The sequence below is a fragment of the Phasianus colchicus genome, chromosome 32 (assembly GCF_987193195.1).
Source record: "Phasianus colchicus chromosome 32, bPhaCol1.hap1.1, whole genome shotgun sequence".
NCBI lineage: Eukaryota > Metazoa > Chordata > Aves > Galliformes > Phasianidae > Phasianus > Phasianus colchicus.
Genome location: NC_143467.1, coordinates 2,491,662 through 2,519,312, shown reverse-complemented (window position 1 = coordinate 2,519,312; position 27,651 = coordinate 2,491,662). Strand labels below are relative to the sequence as shown.

The 27,651-nt window shown below is 58.1% G+C and overlaps 1 protein-coding gene across 1 annotated transcript in view; it reads left to right on the top strand.

Annotated features, from left to right (window-relative positions):
• The window catches only part of LOC149914051 (dual specificity tyrosine-phosphorylation-regulated kinase 1B-like), a 44,634-nt gene that overhangs the window by 6,553 nt on the left and 10,430 nt on the right, over positions 1-27,651 (top strand). Inside the window, exons 2-7 of the mRNA XM_090127966.1 lie at positions 1,012-1,124; positions 4,477-4,596; positions 8,943-9,131; positions 13,417-13,564; positions 19,981-20,267; positions 21,977-22,123. Of these exons, the coding sequence (XP_089984092.1) occupies positions 1,059-1,124; positions 4,477-4,596; positions 8,943-9,131; positions 13,417-13,564; positions 19,981-20,267; positions 21,977-22,123 (957 nt within the window). The 5' untranslated portion in view covers positions 1,012-1,058. The remainder of the gene's footprint in view (positions 1-1,011; positions 1,125-4,476; positions 4,597-8,942; positions 9,132-13,416; positions 13,565-19,980; positions 20,268-21,976; positions 22,124-27,651) is intronic.

Here is a 27,651-nt window from a genome sequence, read left to right as displayed (position 1 = left end):
AAGAATGAGAGCGGGATTTTCCCTTCATGCGTTCACTCTGGAGCCTACTAATGACTCCCAGTCCTAACGAACCCCAATCTTAATTACTCCAAAGGGTGAGAGTGGGATTTTCCCTCTGTGCGTTCACTCTGAACCCTACTAATGACTCCCAATCCTAACGAACCCCAATCTTAATTACCCCAAAGGACGAGAGTGGGATTTTTCCTATGTCTGTTCACTCTGGACCCTCCTGATGGCCAAGAATTGGTCCTAATTACCTTCAATTCTAATGACCCCAATCTTAATTACCCCAAAGGCTGAGAGTGGGATTTTCCCTTCATGTGTTCACTCTGAACCCTACTAATGACTCCCAATCCTAACGAATCCCAATCTTAATTACCCCAAAGGCTGAGAGTGGGATTTTCCCTTCATGTGTTCACTCTGGACCCTACTAATGACTCCCAGTCCTAATGAACCCCAATCTTAATTACCCCAAAGAATAAGAATGGGATTATTCTGTGTTTGTTCACTCTGAACCCTACTGATGACCAAGAATTGATCCTAATTACTCTCAATCTTAATGACCCCAGTCTTAATTACTCCAAAGAATGAGAGTGGGATTTTCCATCTGTGCGTTCACTCTGGACCCTACTAATGACTCCCAGTCCTAACGAACCCCAATTTTAATTACCCCAAAGAATGAGAGTGGGATTTTTCCTATGTCTGTTCACTCTGGACCCTACTGATGGCCAAGAATTGGTCCTAATTACCTTCAATTCTAATGACCCCAATCTTAATTACCCCCAAAGAACGAGAGTGGGATTTTCCCTGTGTTCACTCTGGTCCCTACTGATGGTTGACACCGACCCTCACAACCCCCAACCCTAACGACCCCAAAAGCTGACAATTCCCATTCCCTGTATCTATGTTCATCCTGTTGTCCCCGTGGGGGGGGTCCGGAGGATTCTGACACCCCCCCTAAGCCCCCCCTACCCCAATTTCTTCCCCCCCCCCGCCCCCTTCCCCCCCCAGGCGACGGTGGCAGCGCAGGATGCTCGGCGCTCCGCTCTGAGCCCACCATGTCGGGCCAGCACGGCCATGCCCCCCCCTTTGCTGGCACCCAGCCCATGGCTGAGCACCCCCAGGTATGGGATTTGGGGTTTTTTTTGGGGGGGGGGTGGGTTGGGATTTTGGGTGTGGGGACGTTTGGGATTTGGGGGGGAGGGAGAAGAACCCTAGGATGTAATCATGGCTCGTTGCGATCCCACAAGGTGGGGGGGGATCCCACATCAAACCCATTGGGATCCCCCCCCAAATTACCCCCACACCCCAAAAGAACACTGAGACCCCCCCCAATACCCCCCTGTTTGGTTGGGGGGAGGGGGTTTCGGGGGGGGGGGGGGGTGAGAGAGGGGGAGAAGACCCCTGGGATGTAATCATGGCTCATTAGGATCCCAAAAGGAGGGGGTGGATCCCACATGAAACCCATTGGGATCCCCCCCACCCCCCCAAATTACCCCCGCACCCCAAAAGAACACTGAGACCCCCCCCCAATACCCCCCTGTTTGGTTGGGGGGAGGGAGTTTGGGGGAGGGGGGGTGGGAAATGGGGAGAAGACCCCTGGGATGTAATCACGGCTCATTGGGATCCCACAAGGGGGGGGGAATCCCACATCAAACCCATTGGGATCCCCCCCACCCCCCAAATTACCCCCATAACCCAAAAGAACACTGAGACCCCCCCCCAATACCCCCCAGTTTGGTTGGGGGGAGGGGTTTTGGGTGGGGAGGGGGGGGAGAGGGGGAGAAGACCCTTGGGATGTAATCACGGCTCGTTGCGATCCCACAAGGGGGGTGGGGATCCCACATCAAAGCCATTAGGATCCCCCCCCACCCCCCCAAATTACCCCCACACCCCGAAAGAACACTGAGACCCCCCCCCCCCAATACCCCCCAGTTTGGTTGGGGGGAGGGGTTTTGGGTGGGGGGGTGGGAAATGGGGAGAAGACCCCTGGGATGTAATCACGGCTCATTAGGATCCCAAAAGGAGGGGGTGGATCCCACATCAAACCCATTGGGATCCCCCCCACCCCCCCAAATTACCCCCACACCCCAAAAGAACACTGAGACCCCCCCCAATACCCCCCAGTTTGGTTGGGGGGTGGGGGTTTCGGGGGGGGGGGTGAGAGAGGGGGAGAAGACCCCTAGGATGTAATCACGGCTCATTGGGATCCCACAAGGGGGGGGGGGATCCCACATCAAACCCATCAGGATCCCCCCCACCCCCCCAAATTACCCCCACACCCCAAAAGAACACTGAGACCCCCCCCAATCCCCCCCTGTTTGGTTGGGGGGAGGGGTTTTGGGTGGGGGGGGGGGAGAGGGGGAGAAGACTCCTAGGATGTAATCACAGCCCATTGGGATCCCACAAGGGGGGGGGATCCCACATCAAACCCATTGGGATCCCCCCCACCCCAAAAATTACCCCCATACCCTAAAAGAACACTGAGACCCCCACCAATACCCCCCAGTTTGGTTGAGGGGTGGGGGTTTCGGGGGGGGGGGGTGGGAGAGGGGGAGAAGACCCCTGGGATGTAATCACGGCCCATTGGGATCCCACAAGGGGGGGGGATCCCACATCAAACCCATTGGGATCCCCCCCCAAATTACCCCCATACCCTAAAAGAACACTGAGACCCCCACCAATACCCCCCAGTTTGGTTGAGGGGTGGGGGTTTCGGGGGGGGGGGGTGGGAGAGGGGGAGAAGACCCCTAGGATGTAATCACGGCTCGTTGCGATCCCACAAGGGGGGAAAAATCCCACATCAAACCCATTGGGATCCCCCCCACCCCCCCAAATTACCCCCACACCCCAAAAGAACACTGAGCCCCCCCCCAATTCCCCCCTTAAAACACATTGGAGCCCCCCCAGACCCCTCAATTCCTCCCCAAAACCCCACTGGGACCCCCGCAGTTCCCCTATAAAACACATTGAGACCCCCCCCCCCCCAGACCCCCACTTTCCCCCTTAAAATACATTGGAACCCCCCCAGACCCCCCAATTTCTCCGCAAAACCCCACTGGGACCCCCCCATGTCCCCCAATTCCCCTATAAAACACACTGGGACCCCCCCAGACCCCCAATTCTCCCCCCCCCTCCCCTTTTCCCCATAGAACTCAACCCCAATTCCACCCCAATTCCCCCTTAAAACCCATCGAACCCCCCCCCAAACTCCCCCAAAACCCTCTGAAATCCCCTAAAACCCACCGAGGACCCCTTTGACCCCCCCAAATTTTTATTCCACCCCCCCCTCCTATCATCACCCCTTTTCCCCATAGAACCCAACCCCAATTCCCCCTAAAACCCATTGAAACTCCCCCAAAAAAACACTGAGACCCCCCCTATTCCCCCTTAAAACACATTGGAGCCCCCCCAGACCCCCCAATTCCTCCCCAAAACCCCATTGGGACCCCCCCAAGTTCCCCAATTCCCCCATAAAACACATTGGGACCCCCCCAGACCCCCAATTCTCCTCCCCCCTCCCCTTTTCCCCATAGATCCCAACCCCAATTCCCCCTTAAAACCCATCGAACCCCCCCCAAACTCCCCCAAAACCCTCTGAAATCCCCTAAAACCCACCGAGGACCCCTTTGACCCCCCCCAAATTTTTATTCCACCCCCCCCCCCAATTCTCAGATCCACCCCCCCCCCCAGCATCACCCCTTTTCCCCATAGAACCCAACCCCAATTCCCCCTAAAACCCATTGAAGCTCCCCCAAAAAAACACTGAGACCCCCCCCCATTGCCCCCTAAAACACATTGGCGCCCCCCCAGACCCCCCAATTCCTCCCCAAAACCCCATTGGGACCCCCCCCAGGTCCCCCAATTCCCCCATAAAACACATTGGGACCCCCCCAGTCCCCCAATTCTCCCCCCCCCTCCCCTTTTCCCCATAGAACCCAACCCCAATTCCCCCCTAAAACCCATTGAAACTCCCCCAAAAAAACACTGAGACCCCCCCATTGCCCCCTAAAACACATTGGAGCCCCCCCAGACCCCCCAATTCCTCCCCAAAACCCCATTGGGACCCCCCCAGGTTCCCCAATTTCCCCATAAAACACATTGGGACCCCCCCAGTCCCCCAATTCTCCCCCCCCCCTCCCCTTTTCCCCATAGATCCCAACCCCAATTCCCCCCCAATTCCCCCATAAAACCCATCGAACCCCCCCCAAACTCCCCCAAAACCCTCTGAAATCCCCTAAAACCCACCGAGGACCCCTTTGACCCCCCCAAATTTTTATTCCCCCCCCCCCCCAATTCTCAGATCCACCCCCCCTCCTATCATCACCCCTTTTCCCCATAGAACCCAACCCCAATTCCCCCTTAAAACCCATCGAACCCCCCCAAACTCCCCCAAAACCCTCTGAAATCCCCTAAAACCCACCGAGGACCCCTTTGACCCCCCCAAATTTTTATTCCCCCCCCCCCAATTCTCAGATCCTGCCAGAGCTGAACCTCCTGCAGCGTCGGATCCCATTAAGTTTTCGGGACGCCGGCAGCGCCCCGCTGCGCAAACTCTCCGTCGACCTCATCAAAACCTACAAACACATCAATGAGGTCCGTCATTTTGATTTTTTTTTGGGGGGGGGGGGGCTTATTTTGGGGGAGGGGGGGGGGTCACCCCCAGCACCCCCATGCAGCTGTGTGTGTGTGTGTATGGGGTGGGGGTTGGTGTTTATAGGGTCAGATGTGGGGTACGGCACCGTGGGAAATGGCTGAGGATTTGGGGGGGGGGGCTGGGTGACCCCCCCACCCTCCTCTCCCCTCCAAAAGGTGCCCCCCCCCCCCAAAATCATCCCCCAAACATCCCCCCGTCCCCAAAATTCCCCCCCAAAGTCTCCAATCCCCCCTAAAATCCCCCAAACGTCCACCATTCCCCCCCCAAAATTCCCCCCAAATGTCTCCCCCCCCCCCAAACTTCCCCCATCCCCCCCCCCAAAATCACCCCCCAAACTTCCCCCATCCCCCCCTCTCCAAAATCACCCCCCAAACGTCCCCCCCCCCAAAATCACTCCTCCAACTTCCCCCAACCCCCCCCACCAAAATCACCCCCCAAATGTCTCCCATTCCCTCCCCCCAAAATTCCCCCCAAATGTCTCCCATCCCCCCCCAAACGTCCCCCACCCCCCCCCCAAAATCACCCCCCAAACGTCCCCCCCCCCAAAATCACCCCCCCAACTTTCCCCATCCCCCCCTCCCCAAAAATCATCCCCCAAATGTCTCCCATCCCCCCCCCCAAAATCACCCCCCCAACTTCCCCCATCCCCCCCCAAAAGATCACCCCCCAAATGTCCCCCACCCCCCCCTCTCAAAAATCCCCCCCAAAGTCTCCCATCCCACCCCAAAATTCCCCCAAACTTCCCCCATCCCCCCCTCCCCAAAAATCATCCCCCAATTTTCCCCCCCCAAAATCGCCCCCCAACTTCCCCCATCACCCCCCAAAAGATCACCCCCCAAATGTCTCCCATTCCCTCCCCCCCAAATCCCCCCCAAAGTCTCCCATCCCCCCCCCAAACTTCCCCCATCCCCCCCCCCTCCCCAAAAATCATCCCCCAAACTTCCCCCCCAAAAAAAACCCCCCAACTTCCCCCATCCCCCGCCCCAAAATCACCCCCCAAATGTCTCCCATTCCCCCCTCTCCAAAATCCCCCCCAAAGTCTCCCATCCCCCTCCAAAATCCCCCAAACTCCCCCCATCCCCCCTCCCCAAAATCCCCCCAAACTTCCCCCATCCCCCCTCCCCAAAATCACCCCCCAAACTTCCCCCATACCCCCCTCCCCAAAATCCCCTCCCCAAAGTCTCCCAATTTCCCCGATTTCTACCCCCCTACCCCCTATCCATGCCCCCCCTCCCCCATTTCTCCCCCCCACCCCCATTTCCACCCCATAACCCTTCCCCCCACCCCCATTTCCATCCCTAACCGTGCCCCCCACCCCCATTTCTCCCCTTCATCCCCATCTCCACCCCCCAACTCTGCCCCCCACCCCCATTTCTACCCCCTCACCCCCATTTCCACCCTTATTTCTTCCCTTCACCCCCATTTCCACCCTAATTTCTCCCATTCACCCCCATCTCCACCCCCAACTCTGCCCCCCCCCATTTCTACCCCCCAACCCTCCCCCCACCCCCATCCCCACCCCCATTCCTCCCCCTCACTCCCATCTCCACCCCCCAACCCTGCCCCCCACCCCCATTTCTACCCCCTTCCCCCTTATCCATGCCCCCCCAACCCCAACCACCCCCCCATTTCCACCCCCCACCCCCATTTCCACCCCATTCCTCCCCCTCACTCCCATCTCCACCCCCCAACCCTCCCCCTACCCCCATTTCTCCCCTTCACCCCCATCCCCACCCCATTCCTCCCCCTCACCCCCATCTCCACCCCCCAACCCTGCCCCCCACCCCCATTTCTCCCCCACACCCCCATTTCCACCCCCCATTTCTCCCCCCACCCCCATTTCCACCCCATTCCTCCCCCTCACCCCCATCTCCACCCCATAACCCTACCCATCACCCCTATCTCCACCCCCTAACTCTTTCCCCCCCCTTTCTACCCCCCACCCCCATTTCCACCCCCATTTCTCCCCTTCACCCCCATCCCCACCCCATTCCTCCCCCTCACCACCATCTCCACCCCCCAACCCTGCCCCCCACCCCCATTTCTACCCCCCTACCCCCTATCCATGCCCCCCCAACCCCAACCACTCCCCCCATTTCCACCCCCCACCCCCATTTCCACCCTTATTTCTCCCATTCACCCCCATCCCCCCCCATTTCCACCCCATTGCTCCCCCTCACCCCCATCCCCACCCCATAACCCCTTCCCCCTTACCCCCATTAACACACCCCCCCACCCGCATTTCTCCCCTCACCCCCATCTCAACCCCCCCAACCCTGCCCCCACCCCCATTTCCAACCCCATTCCTCCCCCTCACCCCCATCCCCACCCCCATTTCTCCCCTTCACCCCCATTTCCACCCCCATCTCCACCCCCACCCCCATTTCCACCCCATTCCTCCCCCTCACCCCCATCCCTACCCCATAACCCTTCCCATCACCCCCATCCCCACCCCATAACCCTTCCCCCAACCCCCATTTCTCCCCCCCCACCCCCATTTCCACCCCCATTTCTCCCCTTCACCCCCATCCCCACCCCATAACCCTTCCCCCAACCCCCATTTCTAGCCCCCCACCCCCATTTCTCCCCTCACCCCCATCTCAACCCCCCAACCCTCCCCCCACCCCCATTTCCACCCTCATTTCTCCCCCCACCCCCATTTCCACCCCATTCTCCCCCCCACCCCCATTTCCATCCCATTCTCCCCCTCACCCCCATCCCCACCCCCATTCCTCCCCCCCACCCCCATCTCCACCCCCCACCCCCATTTCCACCCCATTCCTCCCCCTCACCCCCATTTCCACCCCCATTCCTCCCCCCACCCCCATTTCCACCCCATTCTCCCCCTCACCCCCATCCCCACCCCATAACCCTGCCCCCCACCCCCATTTCCAACCCCATTCCTCCCCCTCACCCCCATCCCCACCCCCATTTCTCCCCCCCACCCCCATTTCCACCCCCATTTCTCCCCTTCACCCCCATTTCCACCCCCATCTCCACCCCCCACCCCCATTTCCACCCCCATTCCTCCCCCTCACCCCCATCCCCACCCCATAACCCTTCCCCTCACCCTCAGTTCCACCCCATAACCTAAACCCCACTCCCATTTCTACCCCCCCACCCCCATTTCCACCCTTATTTCTCCCATTCACCCCCATCCCCACCCCATTCCTCCCCCTCACCCCCATCCCCACCCCATAACCCTTCCCCCAACCCCCATTTCTACCCCCCCACCCCCATCTCAACCCCCCAACCCTCCCCCCACCCCCATTTCCAACCCCATTCCTCCCCCTCACCCCCATCCCCACCCCCATCTCAACCCCCCAACCCCCCCCACCCCCATTTCCCCCCCATTTCTCCCCCCCAGCCCCATTTCCACCCCATTCCTCCCCCTCACCCCCATCCCCACCCCCATCTCCACCCCCCACCCCCATTTCCACCCCCATTTCTCCCCCCCACCCCCATTTCCACCCCATTCTCCCCCTACCCCCATCCCCACCCCCATTCTCCCCCCCCACCCCCACCCCCATCTCCACCCCCTCACCCCCATTTCCACCCCCATTCCTCCCCCTCACCCCCATCCCCACCCCCCAACCCTCCCCCCACCCCCCTTTCCACCCCCATTCTCCCCCCCACCCCCATCCCCACCCCATAACCCTGTCCCCCACCCCCATTTCTCACCCACATCCCCATCCCCATCTCCACCCCCACCCCCATTTCCCCCCCATTTCTCCCCTTCACCCCCATCCCCACCCCATAACCCTGCCCCCCACCCCCATTTCCAACCCCATTCCTCCCCCTCACCCCCATCTCCCCATCTCCACCCCCACCCCCATTTCCACCCCATTTCTCCCCCTCACCCCCATTTCCACCCCCATTCCTCCCCCCACCCCCATCCCCACCCCATAACCCTGCCCCCCACCCCCATTTCCAACCCCATTCCTCCCCCTCACCCCCATCTCCACCCCCATTTCTCCCCCCACCCCCATTTCCACCCCATTCTCCCCCTCACCCCCATTTCCACCCCCATTCCTCCCCCCACCCCCATTTCCACCCCATTCTCCCCCTCACCCCCATCCCCACCCCCATCTCCACCCCCCCCCCCCATTTCCACCCCCATTTCTCCCCCCCCCCATTTCCACCCCATTCTCCCCACCACCCCCATTTCCACCCCATTCCCCCCCCCATCCCCACCCCATAACCCTTCCCCCTTCCCCCCATCAACACCCCCCCCTCTTTCCCCCTGCCCCCCCCCTCCTCAAATAACCCCCCCCCCCAAATTCAGGTGTACTACGCCAAGAAGAAGCGCCGCGCTCAGGCCGTCCCCCCCGAAGACCCCAGCACCAAAAAGGAGCGGCGGCTGCTCAACGAGGGCTACGACGACGACAACTACGATTACATCGTGCGCAGCGGGGAGCGCTGGCTGGACCGCTACGAGATCGACTCCCTCATCGGGAAGGGCTCCTTCGGACAGGTGGGGGCCCCCCCACCACCCCCCCACAAACAGCCAAAGCCCCCAGCCCCAGTACAGGACCCTCTTCGCATCCCCATCCCACTTCTCACCCCTTTAAAACCCTTCGTTCTGACCCTATTTCTACATCCCCCCCCTCCCTACCCCAACAAATTCTGACATCCTCCCTTCCAACCCCCCAAATTCCACCCCAAAATCCCACCTCCCCCCCTTCCACACCCACAAATCCCACCTCCCCCCTTCCAAGCCCCCAAATTCCACCCCAAAATCCCATCTCTCCCCCTCCAACCCCCCAAATTCCCACCTCCCCCCTTCCAACCCCCAAATTCCCTCCCAAATTCCTCCCCGAATTCCTACCTCTCCCCCCTCCAACCCCCCAAATTCCCACCTCCCCCCTTCCAACCCACCAAATTCCCTCCCAAATTCCACCCCAAATTCCCACCTCCCCCTCTCCATCCACCCAAATTACCCCCAATTCCCAACTCCCCCCCTCCAACCCTCAAATTCCACCCCAAAATCCCACCCCTCCCCCTCCAAACCCCCAATTTCCCATCTCCCCCCTTCAAACCCCCCAAATTCCCCCCCAAATTCCCACCTCCCCATCTTCGACCCCCCAAATTCCCCCCCAAAATCCCACCTCCCCCCCCTCCGACCCCCCAAATTCCCATCTCCCCCCCCCTTGCTGTGCTCGGACCGCTACGAGATCGACTCCCTCATCGGGAAGGGCTCCTTCGGACAGGTGGGGGCCCCCCCACCAACCCCCCACAAACAGCCAAACCCCCCAGCCCCAATAGAGGACCCTCTTCGCATCCCCATCCCGCTTCGCTTCGCTCTCAGCCCTTTAAAACCCTTCGTTCTGACCCTAATTCTACATCCGCAACCCCAAAATCCCACCTCCTCCCTCCAACACCCCAAATTCCACCCCAAAATCCCATCTCCCCCCCTTCAACACCCACAAATCCCACCTCCTCCCTTCCAACCCCCCAAATTCCCTCCCAAATTTCACCCCAAAATCCCACCTCCCCCTTTCCATCCACCCAAATTCCACCCCGAATTCCCACCTTCCCCCTTCCAATTTCCCAAATTCCCACCTTCCCCCTTCCAACCACCCAAATTTCCCCCCAATTCCCAACTCCCCCCCTCCAACCCCCAAATTCCACCCCAAAATCCCACCTCCCTCTCTCCATCCACCCAAATTCCACCCCAAATTCCCACCCCTCCCCCTCCAAACCCCCAAATTCCCATCTCCCCCCTTCAAACCCCCCAAATTCCCCCCCAAATTCCCACCTCCCCCCTTCCAACCCCCCAAATTCCCCCCCAAATTCCCACCTCCCCCCTTCCAACCCCCCAAATTACCCCCAATTCCCAACTCCCCCCCTCCGACCCCCATATTCCACCCCAAAATCCCACCTCTCCCCCTCCAAACCCCCAAATTCCCATCTCCCCCCTTCAAACCCCCCAAATTCCCCCCCAAATTCCCACCTCCCCCTCTTCGACCCCCCAAATTCCACCCCAAAATCCCACCTCCCCCCCTCCGACCCCCCAAATTCCCATCTCCCCCCCCCTTGCTCTGCTCGGACCGCTACGAGATCGACTCCCTCATCGGGAAGGGCTCCTTCGGACAGGTGGGGGCCCCCCCACCACCCCCCCACAAACAGCCAAACCCCCCAGCCCCAATAGAGGACCCCCTCCATCTCCCCATCCCACTTCGGTTCGCTCTCAGCCCTTTAAAACCCTTCGTTCTGACCCTAATTCTACATCCGCAACCCCAAATTCTCACTTCCTCCCTTCCAACCCCCCAAATTCCACCCCAAAATCCCATCTCCCCCCCTTCAACACCCACAAATCCCACCTCCCCCCTTCCAAGCCCCCAAATTCCACCCCAAAATCCCATCTCTCCCCCTCCAACCCCCCAAATTCCCACCTCCCCCCTTCCAACCCCCAAATTCCCTCCCAAATTCCTCCCCGAATTCCTACCTCTCCCCCCTCCAACCCCCTAAATTCCCACCTCCCCCCTTCCAAGCCCCCAATTCCCCCCCAAATTTCACCCCAAAATCCCACCTCCTCCCTCCAACCCCCCAAATTCCCACCTCTCCCCCCCTTCGACCCCCCAAATTCCACCCCAAAATCCCACCTCCCTCTCTCCATCCACCCAAATTCCACCCCGAATTCCCACCTCTCCCCCTCCAAACCCCCAAATTCCCATCTCCCCCCTTCAAACACCCCAAATTCCCTCCCAAATTCCCACCTCCCCCTCTTCGACCCCCCAAATTCCACCCCAAAATCCCACCTCCCCCTCTCCATCCACCCAAATTCCACCCCAAAATCCCACCTCCCCCCCTCCGACCCCCCAAATTCCCATCTCCCCCCCCCTTGCTCTGCTCGGACCGCTACGAGATCGACTCCCTCATCGGGAAGGGCTCCTTCGGACAGGTGGGGGCCCCCCCACCACCCCCCCACAAACAGCCAAAGCCCCCAGCCCCAATAGAGGACCCTCTTCGCATCCCCATCCCGCTTCTCAGCCCTTTAAAACCCTTCGTTCTGACCTTCATTCTACATCCGCAACCCCAAATTCTCACCTCCTCCCTTCCAACCCCCCAAATTCCACCCCAAAATCCCACCTCTCCCCCTACAACACCCACAAATCCCACCTCCCCCCTTCCAAGCCCCCAAATTCCACCCCAAAATCCCATCTCTCCCCCTCCAACCCCCCAATTCCCTCCTAAATTCCACCCCAAATTCCCACCTCCCCCTCTCCATCCACCCAAATTCCACCCCGAATTCCCACCTCTCCCCCTCCAAACCCCCAAATTCCCATCTCCCCCCCTTCAACCCTCCAAATTCCACCCCAAAATCCCAACTCCTCCCTCCAACCCCCCAAATTCCCACCTCTCCCCCCCTTCGACCCCCAAAATCCACCCCAAAATCCCACCTTTCCCCCTTCAACACCCACAAATCCCACCTTCCGCCCTCCAACCCCCCAAATTCCCCCCCAAATACCCCACCAAATTCCCAACTCCCCCCTCCAACCCCCAAAATCCACCCCAAAATCCCACCTCTCCCCCTTCGACACCCCAAAATCCCACCTCCTCCCTTCAAGCGCCCCAAATTCCCCCCCAAATTCCCACCTCCCCCCTTCCAACCCCCCAATTCCCTCCCAAATTCCACCCCAAATTCCCACCTCCCCCCTTCCAACCCCCCAATTCCCTCCCAAATTTCACCCCAAAATCCCACCTCCTCCCTTCAACCCCCCAAATTCCACCCCAAAATCCCACCTCCCCCTCTCCATCCACCCAAATTCCACCCCAAATTCCCACCTCCCCCCCTTCAAACCCCTCAAATTCCCACCCTTCTAACCCCCCCCAAATCCCTTCTAACCCCTCAAATCCTATTTAATCCCCCTAGAATTCCTTTGAACCCACCCAAATCTCATTGAACCCCCCCAAACTCCCTCCCAACCCCCCCAAAATCCCTTCTAACCCCCCCAAATCCCATTTAATCCCCCCAAAATTCCTTCAAGCCCCCCCAAATCTCATTGAACCCCCCCAAAATCCCTTCTAACCCCCCCAAATCCCATTTAATCCCCCCAAAATTCCTTGAAGCCCCCCCAGATCTCATTGAACCCCCCCAAACTCCCTTCTAACCCCCCAAAATCCATTCTAACCCCCCCAGATCTCATTGAACCCCCCACAGACCCCTTCTAACGCCCCAAAATCCCTTTTAATCCCCCCAAAATCCCTTCTAACCCCCCCAAATCCCTTCTAACCCCCCCCAGATCTCATTTAACCCCCCCAAACTCCCTCCCAACCCCCCCAAAATCCCTTCTAACCCCCCCAAATCCCATTTAATCCCCCCAAAATTCCTTCAAGCCCCCCCAAATCTCATTGAACCCCCCCAAACTCCCTTCTAACCCCCCCCAGATCTCATTGAACCCCCCAAAATCCCTTCTAACCCCCCCAAATCCCTGCTAACCCCCCCCAGATCTCATTGAACCCCCCAAAATCCCTTCTAACCCCCCCAAAATCCCTTCTAACACCCCCCAGATCTCATTGAACCCCCCAAAAATCCCTTTCTAACCCCCCCAAATCCCTTCTAACCCCCCAAAAATTCCTTTGAACCCCCCCAAATCTCATTGAACCCCCCCCAAACTCCCTTCTAACCCCCCCAGATCTCATTGAAGCCACCAAAAATCCCTTCTAAAGCCCCCAGATCTCATTGAACCCCCCCAAATCCCTTCTAACCCCCCCCCCAAATCTCATTTCTGCCCCCCCCTCCCCCCCCCCACCAGGTGGTGAAGGCTTACGACCACCAGGCTCAGGAGTGGGTGGCAATTAAGATCATTAAGAACCGCCGAGCCTTCCTGCAGCAGGCCCAGATCGAGCTGCGCCTCCTGCAGCTCATGAACCGCCACGACACCGAGATGAAGTACTACATTGGTGAGCCCCATAGCTGCCCCATAGCGGCCCCATAGCGGCCCCACAGCAGCCCCATAGCTGCCCCATAGCTGCCTCTTGGTTGCCCCATAATGGCCCCATAGCAGCCCCATAGCGGCCCCATACTGGCACCATAGCTGCCCCATAGCGGCCCCATAGCTGCCCCATAGCTATCCCGTAGCTGCCTCTTGGTTGCCCCATAGCGGCCCCACAGCAGCCCCATAGCTGCCTCATGGCTGCCCCATAGCGGCCCCATATCGGCCCCATAGCTGCTTCTTCACTGCCCTATAGCTGCCCCATAGCTGCCCCATAGCGGCCCCATAGCTGCCCCATGACAACCCCGTGGCTGCCCCATAGCTGCCTCTTGGTTGCCCCATAGCGGCCCCATAGCTGCCCCATAGCTGCCTCTTGGTTGCCCCATAGCGGCCCCATAGCCCCCCCATGGCTGCCCCATAGCGGCCTCATGGCTGCCCCATAGCAGCCCCATAGCGGCCCCATAGCTGCCCCATAGCTATCCCGTAGCTGCCTCTTGGTTGCCCCATAGTGGCCCCATAGCTGCCTCTTGGCTGCCCCATAGACACCCCATGGCTGCCCCATAGCTGCCTCTTGGATGCCCCATAGATACCCCATAGTGGCCTCTTGGCTGCCCCATAGCGGCCTCATGGCTGCCCCATAGCAGCCCCATAGCTGCCTCTTGGCTGTCCCATAGCAGCCCCATAGCCCCCCCATAGCTGCCCCATAGCCCCCCCATGGCTGCCCCATAGATGCCTCTTGGCTGCCCCATAGCTGCATCTTGGCTGCCCTATAGCTGCCCCATAGCCACCCCATGCCTGCCCCATAGCTGCCCCATAGCTGCCTCTTGGCTGCCCCGTAGTGGCCCTATAGCAGCCCCATAGCTGCCTCATAGCTGCCCCATAGCTGCCTCTTGGTTGCCCCATAATGGCCCCATAGCAGCCCCATAGCGGCCCCATAGCAGCCCCACAGCTGCCCCATAGCCGCCTCTTGGCTGCCCCATAGCTGCCCCATAGATACCCCATAGCTTCCCCCATGACAACCCTGTGCTGCCCCATAGCTGCCCCATAGCTGCCTCTTCGCTGCCCTATAGCTGCCCCATAGCTGCCCCATGACAACCCCGTGGCTGCCCCATAGCTGCCCCATAGCCGCCTCTTGGCTGCCCCATAGCTGCCCCATAGATACCCCATAGCTGCCCCATGACAACCCTGTGCTGCCCCATAGCTGCCCCATAGCTGCCTCTTCGCTGCCCTATAGCTGCCCCATAGCTGCCCCATGACAACCCCGTGGCTGCCCCATAGCTGCCCCATAGCTGCCTCTTGGCTGCCCCATAGCTGCCCCTTTTTCCCCAAACCCCAATTTCCCTTTTTCTCTCTTTCCTCCCCCAAACCCCAATTCCCCCTTTTTCCCCAAATCCCTTTTTTCTCTTTCTCCCCAAATCCTTTTCTCCCTTTTTCCCCCAAACCCCAATTCCCCCTTTTCCCCAAATCCATTTTTTCTCTTCCTCCCCCAACCCCCAATTCCCCCTTTTCCCCCAACCCCTTTTTTCCCTTTTCCTTTCCAACCCCCCTCTCCCTTCCCCCCCCAACCCCAATTTCCCTTTTTCCTCTTTCTCCCCCAAACCCCAATTCCCCCTTTTCCCCAAAACCCTTTTTTCCTTTTTCCTCTTTCTCCCCAAATCCTTTTTCCCTCTTCCTCCCCATTTTCCTTTCTCCCCTTTTCCCCAAATCCTTTTTTTCTCTTCCTCCCCCAACCCCCAATTCCCCCTTTTCCCCCAAACCCCAATTCCCCCTTTTCCCCCAAACCCTTTTTTCCCTTTTCCTCTTCCTCCCCAAATCCTTTTTTCCCTCTTCCTCCCCATTTCCCTTTTTCCCTTCCTCCCTCGAACCCCAATTTCCCTTTTTCCCCAAATCCTTTTTTTCCCTTTTTCCCCAAATCCTTTTTTTCTCTTCCCCCCCCAACCCCCAATTCCCCCTTTTCCCCCAAACCCCAATTCCCCCTTTTCCCCCAAACCCTTTTTTCCCTTTTCCTCTTCCTCCCCAAATCCTTTTTCCCTCTTCCTCCCCATTTCCCTTTTTCCCTTCCCCCCCAAACCCCAATTTCCCTTTTTCCCCAAATCCTTTTTTTCTCTTCCCCCCCCAACCCCCAATTCCCCCTTTTCCCCCAAACCCCAATTCCCCCTTTTCCCCCAACCCCTTTTTTCCCTTTTCCTTTCCAACCCCCCTCTCCCTTCCCCCCCCAAACCCCAATTTCCCTTTTTCCCCAAATCCTTTTTCCTCTTCCTCTTCCAAACCTCAATTCCCCCTTTTTCCGCAAATCCTTTTTTTCTCTTCCCCCCCCAACCCCCAATTCCCCCTTTCCCCCCAACCCCCAATTCCCCCTTTTCCCCCAACCCCTTTTTTCCCTTTTCCTTTCCAACCCCCCTCTCCCTTCCCCCCCCAACCCCAATTTCCCTTTTTCCTCTTTCTCCCCCAAACCCCAATTCCCCCTTTTCCCCCAAACCCTTTTTTCCCTTTTCCTCTTCCTCCCCAAATCCTTTTTTCCCTCTTCCTCCCCATTTCCCTTTTTCCCTTCCTCCCTCGAACCCCAATTTCCCTTTTTCCCCAAATCCTTTTTTTCCCTTTTTCCCCAAATCCTTTTTTTCTCTTCCCCCCCCAACCCCCAATTCCCCCTTTTCCCCCAAACCCCAATTCCCCCTTTTCCCCCAACCCCTTTTTTCCCTTTTCCTTTCCAACCCCCCTCTCCCTTCCCCCCAAACCCCAATTTCCCTTTTTCCCCAAATCCTTTTTCCTCTTCCTCTTCCAAACCTCAATTCCCCATTTTTCCCCAAATCCTTTTTTTCTCTTCCTCCCCCAACCCCCAATTCCCCCTTTCCCCCCAACCCCCAATTCCCCCTTTTCCCCCAAACCCTTTTTTCCCTTTTCCTTTCCAACCCCCCTCTCCCTTCCCCCCAACCCCCAATTCCCCCTTTTCCCCCAAACCCCAATTGCCCCTTTTCCCCAAAACCCTTTTTTCCCTTTTCCTCTTTCTCCCCAAATCCTTTTTCCCTCTTCCTCCCCATTTCCCTTTTTCCCTTCCCCCCCAAACCCCAATTTCCCTTTTTCCCCAAATCCTTTTTTTCTCTTCCCCCCCCAACCCCCAATTCCCCCTTTTCCCCCAACCCCCAATTCCCCCTTTTCCCCCAACCCCTTTTTTCCCTTTTCCTTTCCAACCCCCCTCTCCCTTCTCCCCAAACCCCAATTTCCCTTTTTCCTCTTTCTCCCCCATTTCCCTTTCTCCCCTTTTCCCCAAATCCTTTTTTTCTCTTTCCCCCCCAACCCCCAATTCCCCCTTTCCCCCCAAACCCCAATTCCCCCTTTTCCCCAAAACCCTTTTTTCCCTTTTCCTCTTCCTCCCCAAATCCTTTTTCCCTCTTCCTCCCCATTTCCCTTTTTCCCTTCCTCCCTCAAACCCCAATTCCCCCTTTTCCCCAAATCCTTTTTTTCTCTTCCCCCCCCAACCCCCAATTCCCCCTTTCCCCCCAAACCCCAATTCCCCCTTTTCCCCAAAACCCTTTTTTCCCTTTTCCTTTCCAACCCCCCTCTCCCTTCCCCCCCCAACCCCAATTTCCCTTTCTCCCCTTTTCCCCAAATCCATTTTTTCTCTTCCCCCCCCAACCCCCAATTTCCCTTTTTCCCCCAAACCCCAATTCCCCCTTTTCCCCAAAACCCTTTTTTCCCTTTTCCTCTTCCTCCCCAAATCCTTTTTTCCTCTTCCTCCCCATTTCCCTTTTTCCCTTCTTCCCCCAAACCCCAATTCCCCCTTTTCCCCAAATCATTTTTTTCTCTTCCCCCCCCAACCCCCAATTCCCCCTTTCCCCCCAAACCCCAATTCCCCCTTTTCCCCAAAACCCTTTTTTCCCTTTTCCTTTCCAACCCCCCTCTCCCTTTTCCCCCAAACCCCAATTTCCCTTTTTCCCCAAATCCTTTTTCCTCTTCCTCTTCCAAACCTCAATTCCCCCTTTTTCCCCAAATCCTTTTTTTCTCTTCCACCCCAACCCCCAATTCCCCCTTTCCCCCCAAACCCCAATTCCCCCTTTTCCCCAAAACCCTTTTTTCCCTTTTCCTTTCCAACCCCCCTCTCCCTTCCCCCCCCAACACCAATTTCCCTTTTTCCACTTCCTCCCCCATTTCCCTTTCTCCCCTTTTCCCCAAATCCTCTTTTTCTCTTCCTCCCCAAACCCCCAATTCCCCCTTTCCCCCCAACCCCCAATTCCCCCTTTTCCCCCAACCCCTTTTTTCCCTTTTCCTTTCCAACCCCCCTCTCCCTTCCCCCCAAACCCCAATTCCCCCTTTTCCCCAAACCCCTTTTTTCCCTTTTCCTTTTTTCCCCAAATCCTCTTTTTCTCTTCCCCCCCCAACCCCCAATTCCCCCTTTTCCCCCAACCCCCAATTCCCCCTTTTCCCCAAAACCCTTTTTTCCCTTTTCCCTTCCAACCCCCCTCTCCCTTCCCCCCCAAACCCCAATTCCCCCTTTTCCCCAAAACCCTTTTTTCCCTTTTCCTTTTTTCCCCAATTCCTTTTTTTCTCTTCCTCCCCCAACCCCCAATTCCCCCTTTCCCCCCAACCCCCAATTCCCCCTTTTCCCCCAACCCCTTTTTTCCCTTTTCCTTTCCAATCCCCCTCTCCCTTCCCCCCCAAACCCCAATTTCCCTTTTTCCCCAAATCCTTTTTCCTCTTCCTCTTCCAAACCCCAATTTCCCTTTTTCCCCAAATCCATTTTTTCTCTTCCCCCCCCAACCCCCAATTCCCCCTTTCCCCCCAACCCCCAATTCCCCCTTTTCCCCAAAACCCTTTTTTCCCTTTTCCCTTCCAACCCCCCTCTCCCTTCCCCCCAAACCCCAATTCTTCCTTTTCCCCAAACCCCTTTTTTCCCTTTTCCTTTTTTCCCCAAATCCTTTTTTTCTCTTCCTCCCCCAACCCCCAATTCCCCCTTTCCCCCCAACCCCCAATTCCCCCTTTTCCCCAAAACCCTTTTTTCCCTTTTCCTTTCCAACCCCCCTCTCCCTTCCCCCCCAACCCCAATTCCCCCTTTTCCCCAAAACCCTTTTTTCCCTTTTCCTTTTTTCCCCAAATCCTCTTTTTCTCTTCCCCCCCCAACCCCCAATTTCCCTTTTTCCCCCAACCCCCAATTCCCCCTTTTCCCCAAAACCCTTTTTTCCCTTTTCCCTTCCAACCCCCCTCTCCCTTCCCCCCAAACCCCAATTCTTCCTTTTCCCCAAACCCCTTTTTTCCCTTTTCCTTTTTTCCCCAAATCCTCTTTTTCTCTTCCTCCCCAAACCCCCAATTCCCCCTTTCCCCCCAACCCCCAATTCCCCCTTTTCCCCCAACCCCTTTTTTCCCTTTTCCTTTCCAACCCCCCTCTCCCTTCTCCCCAAACCCCAATTTCCCTTTTTCCTCTTTCTCCCCCATTTCCCTTTCTCCTCTTTTCCCCAAATCCATTTTTTCTCTTCCTCCCCCAACCCCCAATTTCCCTTTTTCCCCCAAACCCCAATTCCCCCTTTTCCCCCAAACCCCAATTCCCCCTTTTCCCCAAAACCCTTTTTTCCCTTTTCCTCTTCCTCCCCAAATCCTTTTTTCCCTCTTCCTCCCCATTTCCCTTTTTCCCTTCCTCCCTCAAACCCCAATTTCCTTTTTTCCCCAAATCCATTTTTTCTCTTCCTCCCCCAACCCCCAATTCCCCCTTTCCCCCCAAACCCCAATTCCCCCTTTTCCCCAAAACCCTTTTTTCCCTTTTCCTCTTTCTCCCCAAATCCTTTTTCCCTCTTCCTCCCCATTTCCCTTTCTCCCTTTTTCCCCAAATCCTTTTTTTCTCTTCCCCCCCCAACCCCCAATTCCCCCTTTTCCCCCAACCCCCAATTCCCCCTTTTCCCCCAAACCCTTTTTTCCCTTTTCCTCTTCCTCCCCAAATCCTTTTTTCCCTCTTCCTCCCCATTTCCCTTTTTCCCTTCTTCCCTCAAACCTCAATTTCCCTTTTTCCCCAAATCCTTTTTTTCCCTTTTTCCCCAAATCCTTTTTTTCTCTTCCCCCCCCAACCCCCAATTCCCCCTTTCCCCCCAACCCCCAATTCCCCCTTTTCCCCCAACCCCTTTTTTCCCTTTTCCTTTCCAACCCCCCTCTCCCTTCCCCCACCAACCCCAATTTCCCTTTTTCCTCTTTCTCCCCCAAACCCCAATTCCCCCTTTTCCCCAAAACCCTTTTTTCCCCAAATCCTTTTTTTCTCTTCCTCCCCCAACCCCCAATTCCCCCTTTCCCCCCAACCCCCAATTCCCCCTTTTCCCCAAAACCCTTTTTTCCCTTTTCCTTTCCAACCCCCCTCCCCTTTTCCCCCCTTTCCCCCCCCCAAACCCCCCCAAACCCCCCCCGCAGTCCACCTGAAGCGCCACTTCATGTTCCGCAACCACCTGTGCCTCGCCTTCGAGCTGCTCTCCTACAACCTCTACGACCTCCTGCGCAACACCAACTTCCGCGGCGTTTCCCTCAACCTCACCCGGAAATTCGCGCAGCAGCTTTGCGCCGCCCTCCTTTTCCTGGCCACCCCGGAACTCAGCATCATCCACTGCGACCTCAAACCCGAGAACATCCTCCTCTGCAACCCCAAACGCAGCGCCATCAAAATCGTCGATTTCGGCAGCTCCTGTCAGCTGGGGCAGAGGGTGAGGGCTTGAAGCCACGCCCCCTCGTCTTTAGGCCACGCCCCCCTTTCCGTTTAGGCCACGCCCCCCTTCCGTTTAGGTCACGCCCCCTTCCGTTTAGGACAAGCCCCACCCATGTAGACCACGCCCCCACCCATGTAGACCACGCCCCCTTCCGTGCAGGCCACGCCCCTCCCGTTTAGGCCAAGCTCCCACACATGTAGACCACGCCCCCTTTCCACTTAGGCCGCGCCCCCTTTTCACTTAGACCACGCCCCCTTCTGTTTAGGACAAGCCCCATCCATGTAGACCACGCCCTCTTCGGTTTAGGCCACGCCCCCCTTCCGTTTAGGCCACGCCCCCTTTCCACTTAGGCCACGCCCCCTTTCCACTTAGGCCACGCCCCCTTTCCACTTAGGCCACGCCCCCACCCATGTAGTCCACGCCCCCAACCATGTAGACCACGCCCCCTTTCCATTTATGCCACGCCCCCTTCCGTTTAGGTCACGCCCCCTTCCGTTTAGGACAAGCCCCACCCATGTAGACCACGCCCCCACCCATGTAGACCACGCCCCCTTCCGTGCAGGCCACGCCCCTCCCGTTTAGGCCAAGCTCCCACACATGTAGACCACGCCCCCTTTCCACTTAGGCCGCGCCCCCTTTTCACTTAGACCACGCCCCCTTCCGTTTAGGCCAAGCCCCCACCCATATAGACCATGCCCTCTTTCTACGTAGGCCACGCCCCCTTTTCACTTAGACCACGCCCACTTCCGTTTAGGCCAAGCCCCCATCCATGTAGACCACGCCCCCACCCATGTAGACCACGACTCCAACCATGTAGGCCACGCCCCCTTCCGTTCAGGCCACGCCCCCTTCCGTTTAGGCCACGCCTCCTTTCCACTTAGACCACGCCCCACCCATATAGTCAACGCCCCCTTTCCACTTAGGCCACGCCCCCACCCATGTAGGCCACGCCCCCTTTCCACTTAGACGACATCCCCTTCCGTTTACTCCAAGCCCCCATCGATGTAGACCACGCCCCCTTCCGTTTAGACCACGCCCCAGCGATGTAGACCACGCCCCCAGCCATGTAGACCACGCCCCCACCCGTTTAGACTGCGTCCCCTTCTGTTTAGGCCACGCCCCCCCATGTAGACCACGCCCCCTTTCCACTTAGACGACATCCCCTTCTGTTTAGGCCACGCCCCCTTCCATCAACCCAATCCCATTTTTTATTTAGGCCCCGCCTCTTTCCACTTAGACCACACCCATTTCCACTTAGACCACGCCCCCCTTGTCCTTAGGCCACGCCCCCTTCCACCTCCTTGGGAGAGCCTGTATGGCTAAGCCACGCCCCCTGTAGCTTAGCAACGCCCCCTTCAGCTAAGCCACGCCCACATATGCAAATATCCGCCCCCTTTAGCCACTCCCCCTTTGCTGCTTAGCCCCACCCCCTTTGCTGCTCAGCCCCGCCCCCTTTGCTTTGTCTTCATAAGATAAGCTGTGCTTCTCTAAGCCCCGCCCACTGCCTGGATGAAGCCATGCCCACCCTTGCGCTCTGGCCACGCCTCCTCTAAGCATCCCCACCTCCTTTTAAAGGCACAGGCACCCCTTAATGATTCACCCACTCTTTTCCCCTCCGTTCCCCACCCAACCCGTGGGGGTGGGGGGGGGTTGAGCCCCCCCAACACCCACCTGACCCCCGCCCCCCCTCCACCCCCCCATTGCAGATCTACCAGTACATCCAGAGCCGTTTCTACCGCTCGCCTGAGGTGCTGCTGGGGCTGCCTTACGACCTGGCCATCGACATGTGGTCCCTGGGCTGCATCCTGGTGGAGATGCACACAGGGGAGCCCCTTTTCAGTGGATCCAACGAGGTGGGCGGGGCTTAGGGGGGGCTCGGGGGCGGGGCTTCTGGTGGCGGTGGGGGGGGGCTTTGTGGGGGGTGGGGTTGTTTTGGGGGGAAGGGGTGCGCTGTCCCTTTAAGAGTTTGTGGTGCGCTGTCCCTTTAAGAGCTGTGGTGCAGTGTCCCTTTAAGAGTTTGTGGTGCGCTGTCCCTTTAAGAGTTGTGGTGCACTGTCCCTTTAAGAGTTTGTGGTGCGCTGTCCCTTTAAGAGCTGTGGTGCAGTGTCCCTTTAAGAGTTTGTGGTGCGCTGTCCCTTTAAGAGCTGTGGTGCACTGTCCCTTTAAGAGCTGTAGTGCAGTGTCCCTTTAAGAGTTTGTGGTGCACTGTCCCTTTAAGAGCTGTGGTGCAGTGTCCCTTTAAGAGTTTGTGGTGCGCTGTCCCTTTAAGTGTTGTGCTGTGCTGTCCCTTTAAGAGTTTGTGGTGCACTGTCCCTTTAAGAGTTTGTGGTGTGCTGTCCCTTTAAGAGCTGTGGTGCGCTGTCCCTTTAAGAGCTGTGGTGCGCTGTCCCTTTAAGAGTTTGTGGTGCGCTGTCCCTTTAAGAGCTGTGGTGCAGTGTCCCTTTAAGAGTTGTGGTGCGCTGTCCCTTTAAGAGCTGTGGTGCAGTGTCTCTTTAAGAGTTTGTGGTGCGCTGTCCCTTTAAGAGCTGTGGTGCAGAGTCCCTTTAAGAGTTTGTGGTGCGCTGTCCCTTTAAGAGCTGTGGTGCAGTGTCCCTTTAAGAGTTTGTGGTGCGCTGTCCCTTTACGAGTTGTGGTGCAGTGTCCCTTTAAGAGTTTGTGGTGCGCTGTCCCTTTAAGAGCTATGGTGCAGTGTCCCTTTAAGCGTTTGTGGTGCGCTGTCCCTTTAAGAGTTGTGGTGCACTGTCCCTTTAAGAGTTGTGGTGCAGTGTCCCTTTAAGAGCTGTGGTGCAGTGTCCCTTTAAGCGTTTGTGGTGCGCTGTCCCTTTAAGAGTTGTGGTGCGCTGTCCCTTTAAGAGCTGTGGTGCAGTGTCCCTTTAAGAGTTGTGGTGCGCTGTCCCTTTAAGAGCTGTGGTGCGCTGTCCCTTTAAGAGTTTGTGGTGCGCTGTCCCTTTAAGAGCTGTGGTGCGCTGTCCCTTTAAGAGCTGTGGTGCACTGTCCCTTTAAGAGCTGTAGTGCAGTGTCCCTTTAAGAGTTTGTGGTGCACTGTCCCTTTAAGAGCTGTGGTGCAGTGTCCCTTTAAGAGTTTGTGGTGTGCTGTCCCTTTAAGAGCTGTGGTGCGCTGTCCCTTTAAGAGTTTGTGGTGCGCTGTCCCTTTAAGTGTTGTGCTGTGCTGTCCCTTTAAGAGTTTGTGGTGCACTGTCCCTTTAAGAGTTTGTGGTGTGCTGTCCCTTTAAGAGCTGTGGTGCGCTGTCCCTTTAAGAGCTGTGGTGCGCTGTCCCTTTAAGAGTTTGTGGTGCGCTGTCCCTTTAAGAGCTGTGGTGCAGTGTCCCTTTAAGAGTTGTGGTGCGCTGTCCCTTTAAGAGCTGTGGTGCAGTGTCCCTTTAAGAGTTTGTGGTGCGCTGTCCCTTTAAGAGCTGTGGTGCAGTGTCCCTTTAAGAGTTTGTGGTGCGCTGTCCCTTTACGAGTTGTGGTGCAGTGTCCCTTTAAGAGTTTGTGGTGCGCTGTCCCTTTAAGAGCTATGGTGCAGTGTCCCTTTAAGCGTTTGTGGTGCGCTGTCCCTTTAAGAGCTGTGGTGCACTGTCCCTTTAAGAGTTGTGGTGCAGTGTCCCTTTAAGAGCTATGGTGCAGTGTCCCTTTAAGCGTTTGTGGTGCGCTGTCCCTTTAAGAGTTGTGGTGCGCTGTCCCTTTAAGAGCTGTGGTGCAGTGTCCCTTTAAGAGTTGTGGTGCGCTGTCCCTTTAAGAGCTGTGGTGCGCTGTCCCTTTAAGAGTTTGTGGTGCGCTGTCCCTTTAAGAGCTGTGGTGCACTGTCCCTTTAAGAGTTTGTGGTGTGCTGTCCCTTTAAGAGTTTGTGGTGCGCTGTCCCTTTAAGAGTTTGTGGTGCACTGTCCCTTTAAGAGCTGTGGTGCAGTGTCCCTTTAAGAGTTTGTGGTGCGCTGTCCCTTTAAGAGCTGTGGTGCAGTGTCCCTTTAAGAGCTGTGGTGCGGGTGGCATTGTGGGAAAAGGGGGCGTGGTGCATGTTAATGAAGTGGGAGGGGCTTTGCCACAGCCCCGGTGTTGTCAATGGGGGTGGGCGGGGCTTGTGTATGAAAGGGGCGGGGCTTATGGTTTGTGGGCGGGGCTTAGGCGGCCCTATGTCACTCAGGGGAGGCTGGGAAGTGAATGGCGCCCTATAGGGAGAGCTATGGGGTGGCTCCTATAGGGTCAGGGGGGGCTTGGGGACCCCTGGGACATCCCCTATAGGGTCAGGGTGGGCTTGGGGTCCCCAGGGTTGTCCCCTATAGGGTCAGGGTGACTTTGGGGACCCCAGGGTTGTCCCTTATAGGGTCACAGTGGACTTAGGGACCTCAGGGTTGTCCCCTATGGGGTCAGGGTGGCAAAGGATTGACCCCGATAGGGTCAGGGTGGGTTTGGGGTCCCCAGGATTGTCCCCTATAGGATCAGGGGGTGGACTTAGGCACCCCAGGGACATCCCCTATAGGGTCAAGGTGGGCTTGGGATGCACAGGGTTGTCCCCTATAGGGTCAGGGTGGCACAGGCACGTCGTCTGTAGGGTCAGGGTGGGCTTGGGGTCCCCAGGGTTGTCCCCTATAGGGTCAGGGGGGGCTTGGGGACTCCCTAGGTTGTCCCCTATAGGGTCAGAGTGGGCTTGGGGTCCTCAAGGTTGCCCCCTATAGGGTCAAGGTGGGCTTGGGATCCTCAGGGTTGTCCCCTATGGGGTCAGGGTGGCACAGGGACGTCATCTGTAGGGTCAGGGTGGGCTTGGGGTCCCCAGGGTTGTCCCCTATAGGGTCAGGGTGACTTTGAGGACTCCAGGGTTGTCCCCTATGGGGTCAGGGTTGCCTCGAGGTCATTGCCTATGGGGTCAGGGTGGGCTTGGGGACCCCAGGGTTGTCCCCTATAGGGTCAGAGTGGGCTTTGGGTCCTCAAGGTTGCCCCCTATAGGGTCAAGGTGGGCTTGGGATCCTCAGGGTTGTCCCCTATGGGGTCAGGGTGGCACAGGGACGTCATCTGTAGGGTCAGGGTGGGCTTGGGGTCCCCAGGGTTGTCCCTTATAGGGTCAGGGGTGGCTTGGGGACCCCAGGGCTGTCCCCTATAGGGTCAGGGGGTTGATTTAGGGACCTCAGGGTTGTCCCCTATGGGGTCAGGGTGGCACAGGGACGTCGTCTATAGGGTCAGGGTGGGCTTTGGGTCCCCAGGGTTGTCCCCTATAGGGTCAGGGTGGCCTCGAGGTCATTGCCTATGGGGTCAGGGTGGGCTTGGGGACCCCAGGGCTGCCCCCTATAGGGTCAGGGTGGCACAGGGTTGTCCCCTATAGGGTCAGGGGGGGCTTGGGGTGCTATGGGGGTGTCCCTTATAGGGTCAGGGGGTGCTTGGGGACCCCAGGGCTGTCCCCTATAGGGTCAGGGGGTTGATTTAGGGACCTCAGTGTTGTCCCCTATGGGGTCAGGGTGGCACAGGGACGTCGTCTGTAGGGTCAGGGTGGGCTTGGGGTCCCCAGGGTTGTCCCCTATAGGGTCAGGGTGACTTTGGGGACTCCAGGGTTGTCCCCTATAGGGTCAGGGTGGCCTCGAGGTCATTGCCTATGGGGTCAGGGTGGGCTTGGGGACCCCAGGGTTGTCCGCTATAGGGTCAGAGTGGGCTTGGGGTCCTCAAGGTTGCCCCCTATAGGGTCAAGGTGGGCTTGGGATCCTCAGGGTTGTCCCCTATGGGGTCAGGGTGGCACAGGGACGTCATCTGTAGGGTCAGGGTGGGCTTGGGGTCCCCAGGGTTGTCCCTTATAGGGTCAGGGGTGGCTTGGGGACCCCAGGGCTGTCCCCTATAGGGTCAGGGGGTTGATTTAGGGACCTCAGGGTTGTCCCCTATGGGGTCAGGGTGGCACAGGGACGTCGTCTATAGGGTCAGGGTGGGCTTTGGGTCCCCAGGATTGTCCCCTGTAGGGTCAGGGTGACTTTGGGGACTCCAGGGTTGTCCCCTGTAGGGTCAGGGTGGCCTCGAGGTCATTGCCTATGGGGTCAGGGTGGGCTTGGGGACCCCAGGGTTGTCCCCTATAGGGTCAGGGGTGGCTTGGGGACCCCAGGGTTGTCCCCTATAGGGTCAGAGTGGGCTTGGGGTCCTCAAGGTTGCCCCCTATAGGGTCAAGGTGGGCTTGGGATCCTCAGGGTTGTCCCCTATGGGGTCAGGGTGGCACAGGGACGTCATCTGTAGGGTCAGGGTGGGCTTGGGGTCCCCAGGGTTGTCCCTTATAGGGTCAGGGGTGGCTTGGGGACCCCAGGGCTGCCCCCTATAGGGTCAGGGGGTTGATTTAGGGACCTCAGGGTTGTCCCCTATGGGGTCAGGGTGGCACAGGAGCGTCGTCTGTGGGGTCAGGGTGGGCTTTGGGTCCCCAGGGTTGTCCCCTGTGGGGTCAGGGTGACTTTGGGGACTCCAGGGTTGTCCCCTATGGGGTCACGGTTGCCTCGAGGTCATTGCCTATGGGGTCAGGGTGGGCTTGGGGACCCCAGGGTTGTCCCCTATAGGGTCAGGGTGACTTTGGGGTCTCCAGGGTTGTCCCCTATCGGGTCAGGGGTGGCTTGGGGACCCCAGGGTTGTCCCCTATAGGGTCAGGGTGGGCTTGGGGACCCCAGGGTTGTCCCCTATAGGGTCAGAGTGGCACAGGAACGTCATCTGTAGGGTCAGGGTGGGCTTTGGGACCCCAGGGTTGTCCCCTGTAGGGTCAGGGTGGCCTCGAGGTCATTGCCTATGGGGTCAGTGTGGGCTTGGGGACCCCAGGGTTGTCCCCTATAGGGTCAGGGGTGGCTTGGGGACCCCAGGGCTGTCCCCTATAGGGTCAGGGGGTTGATTTAGGGACCTCAGGGTTGTCCCCTATGGGGTCAGGGTGGCACAGGAACGTCATCTGTAGGGTCAGGGTGGGCTTGAGGTCCCCAGGGTTGTCCCCTATAGGGTCAGGGTGGCCTCGAGGTCATTGCCTATGGGGTCAGGGTGGGCTTGGGGACCCCAGGGTTGTCCCCTATAGGGTCAGGGTGACTTTGGGGGCTCCAGGGTTGTCCCCTATCGGGTCAGGGGTGGCTTGGGGACCCCAGGGTTGTCCCCTATAGGGTCAGGGTGGGCTTGGGGTGCTCAGGGTTTCCCCTATGGGGTCAGGGTGGCACAGGGACGTCGTCTGTAGGGTTAGGGTGGGCTTGGGGACCCCAGGGCTGCCCCCTATAGGGTCAGGGTGGCACAGGGTTGTCCCCTATAGGGTCAGGGGGGGCTTGGGGTGCTATGGGGGTGTCCCTTATAGGGTCAGGGGGTGCTTGGGGACCCCAGGGCTGTCCCCTATAGGGTCAGGGGGTTGATTTAGGGACCTCAGGGTTGTCCCCTATAGGGCCAGGGTGGCACAGGG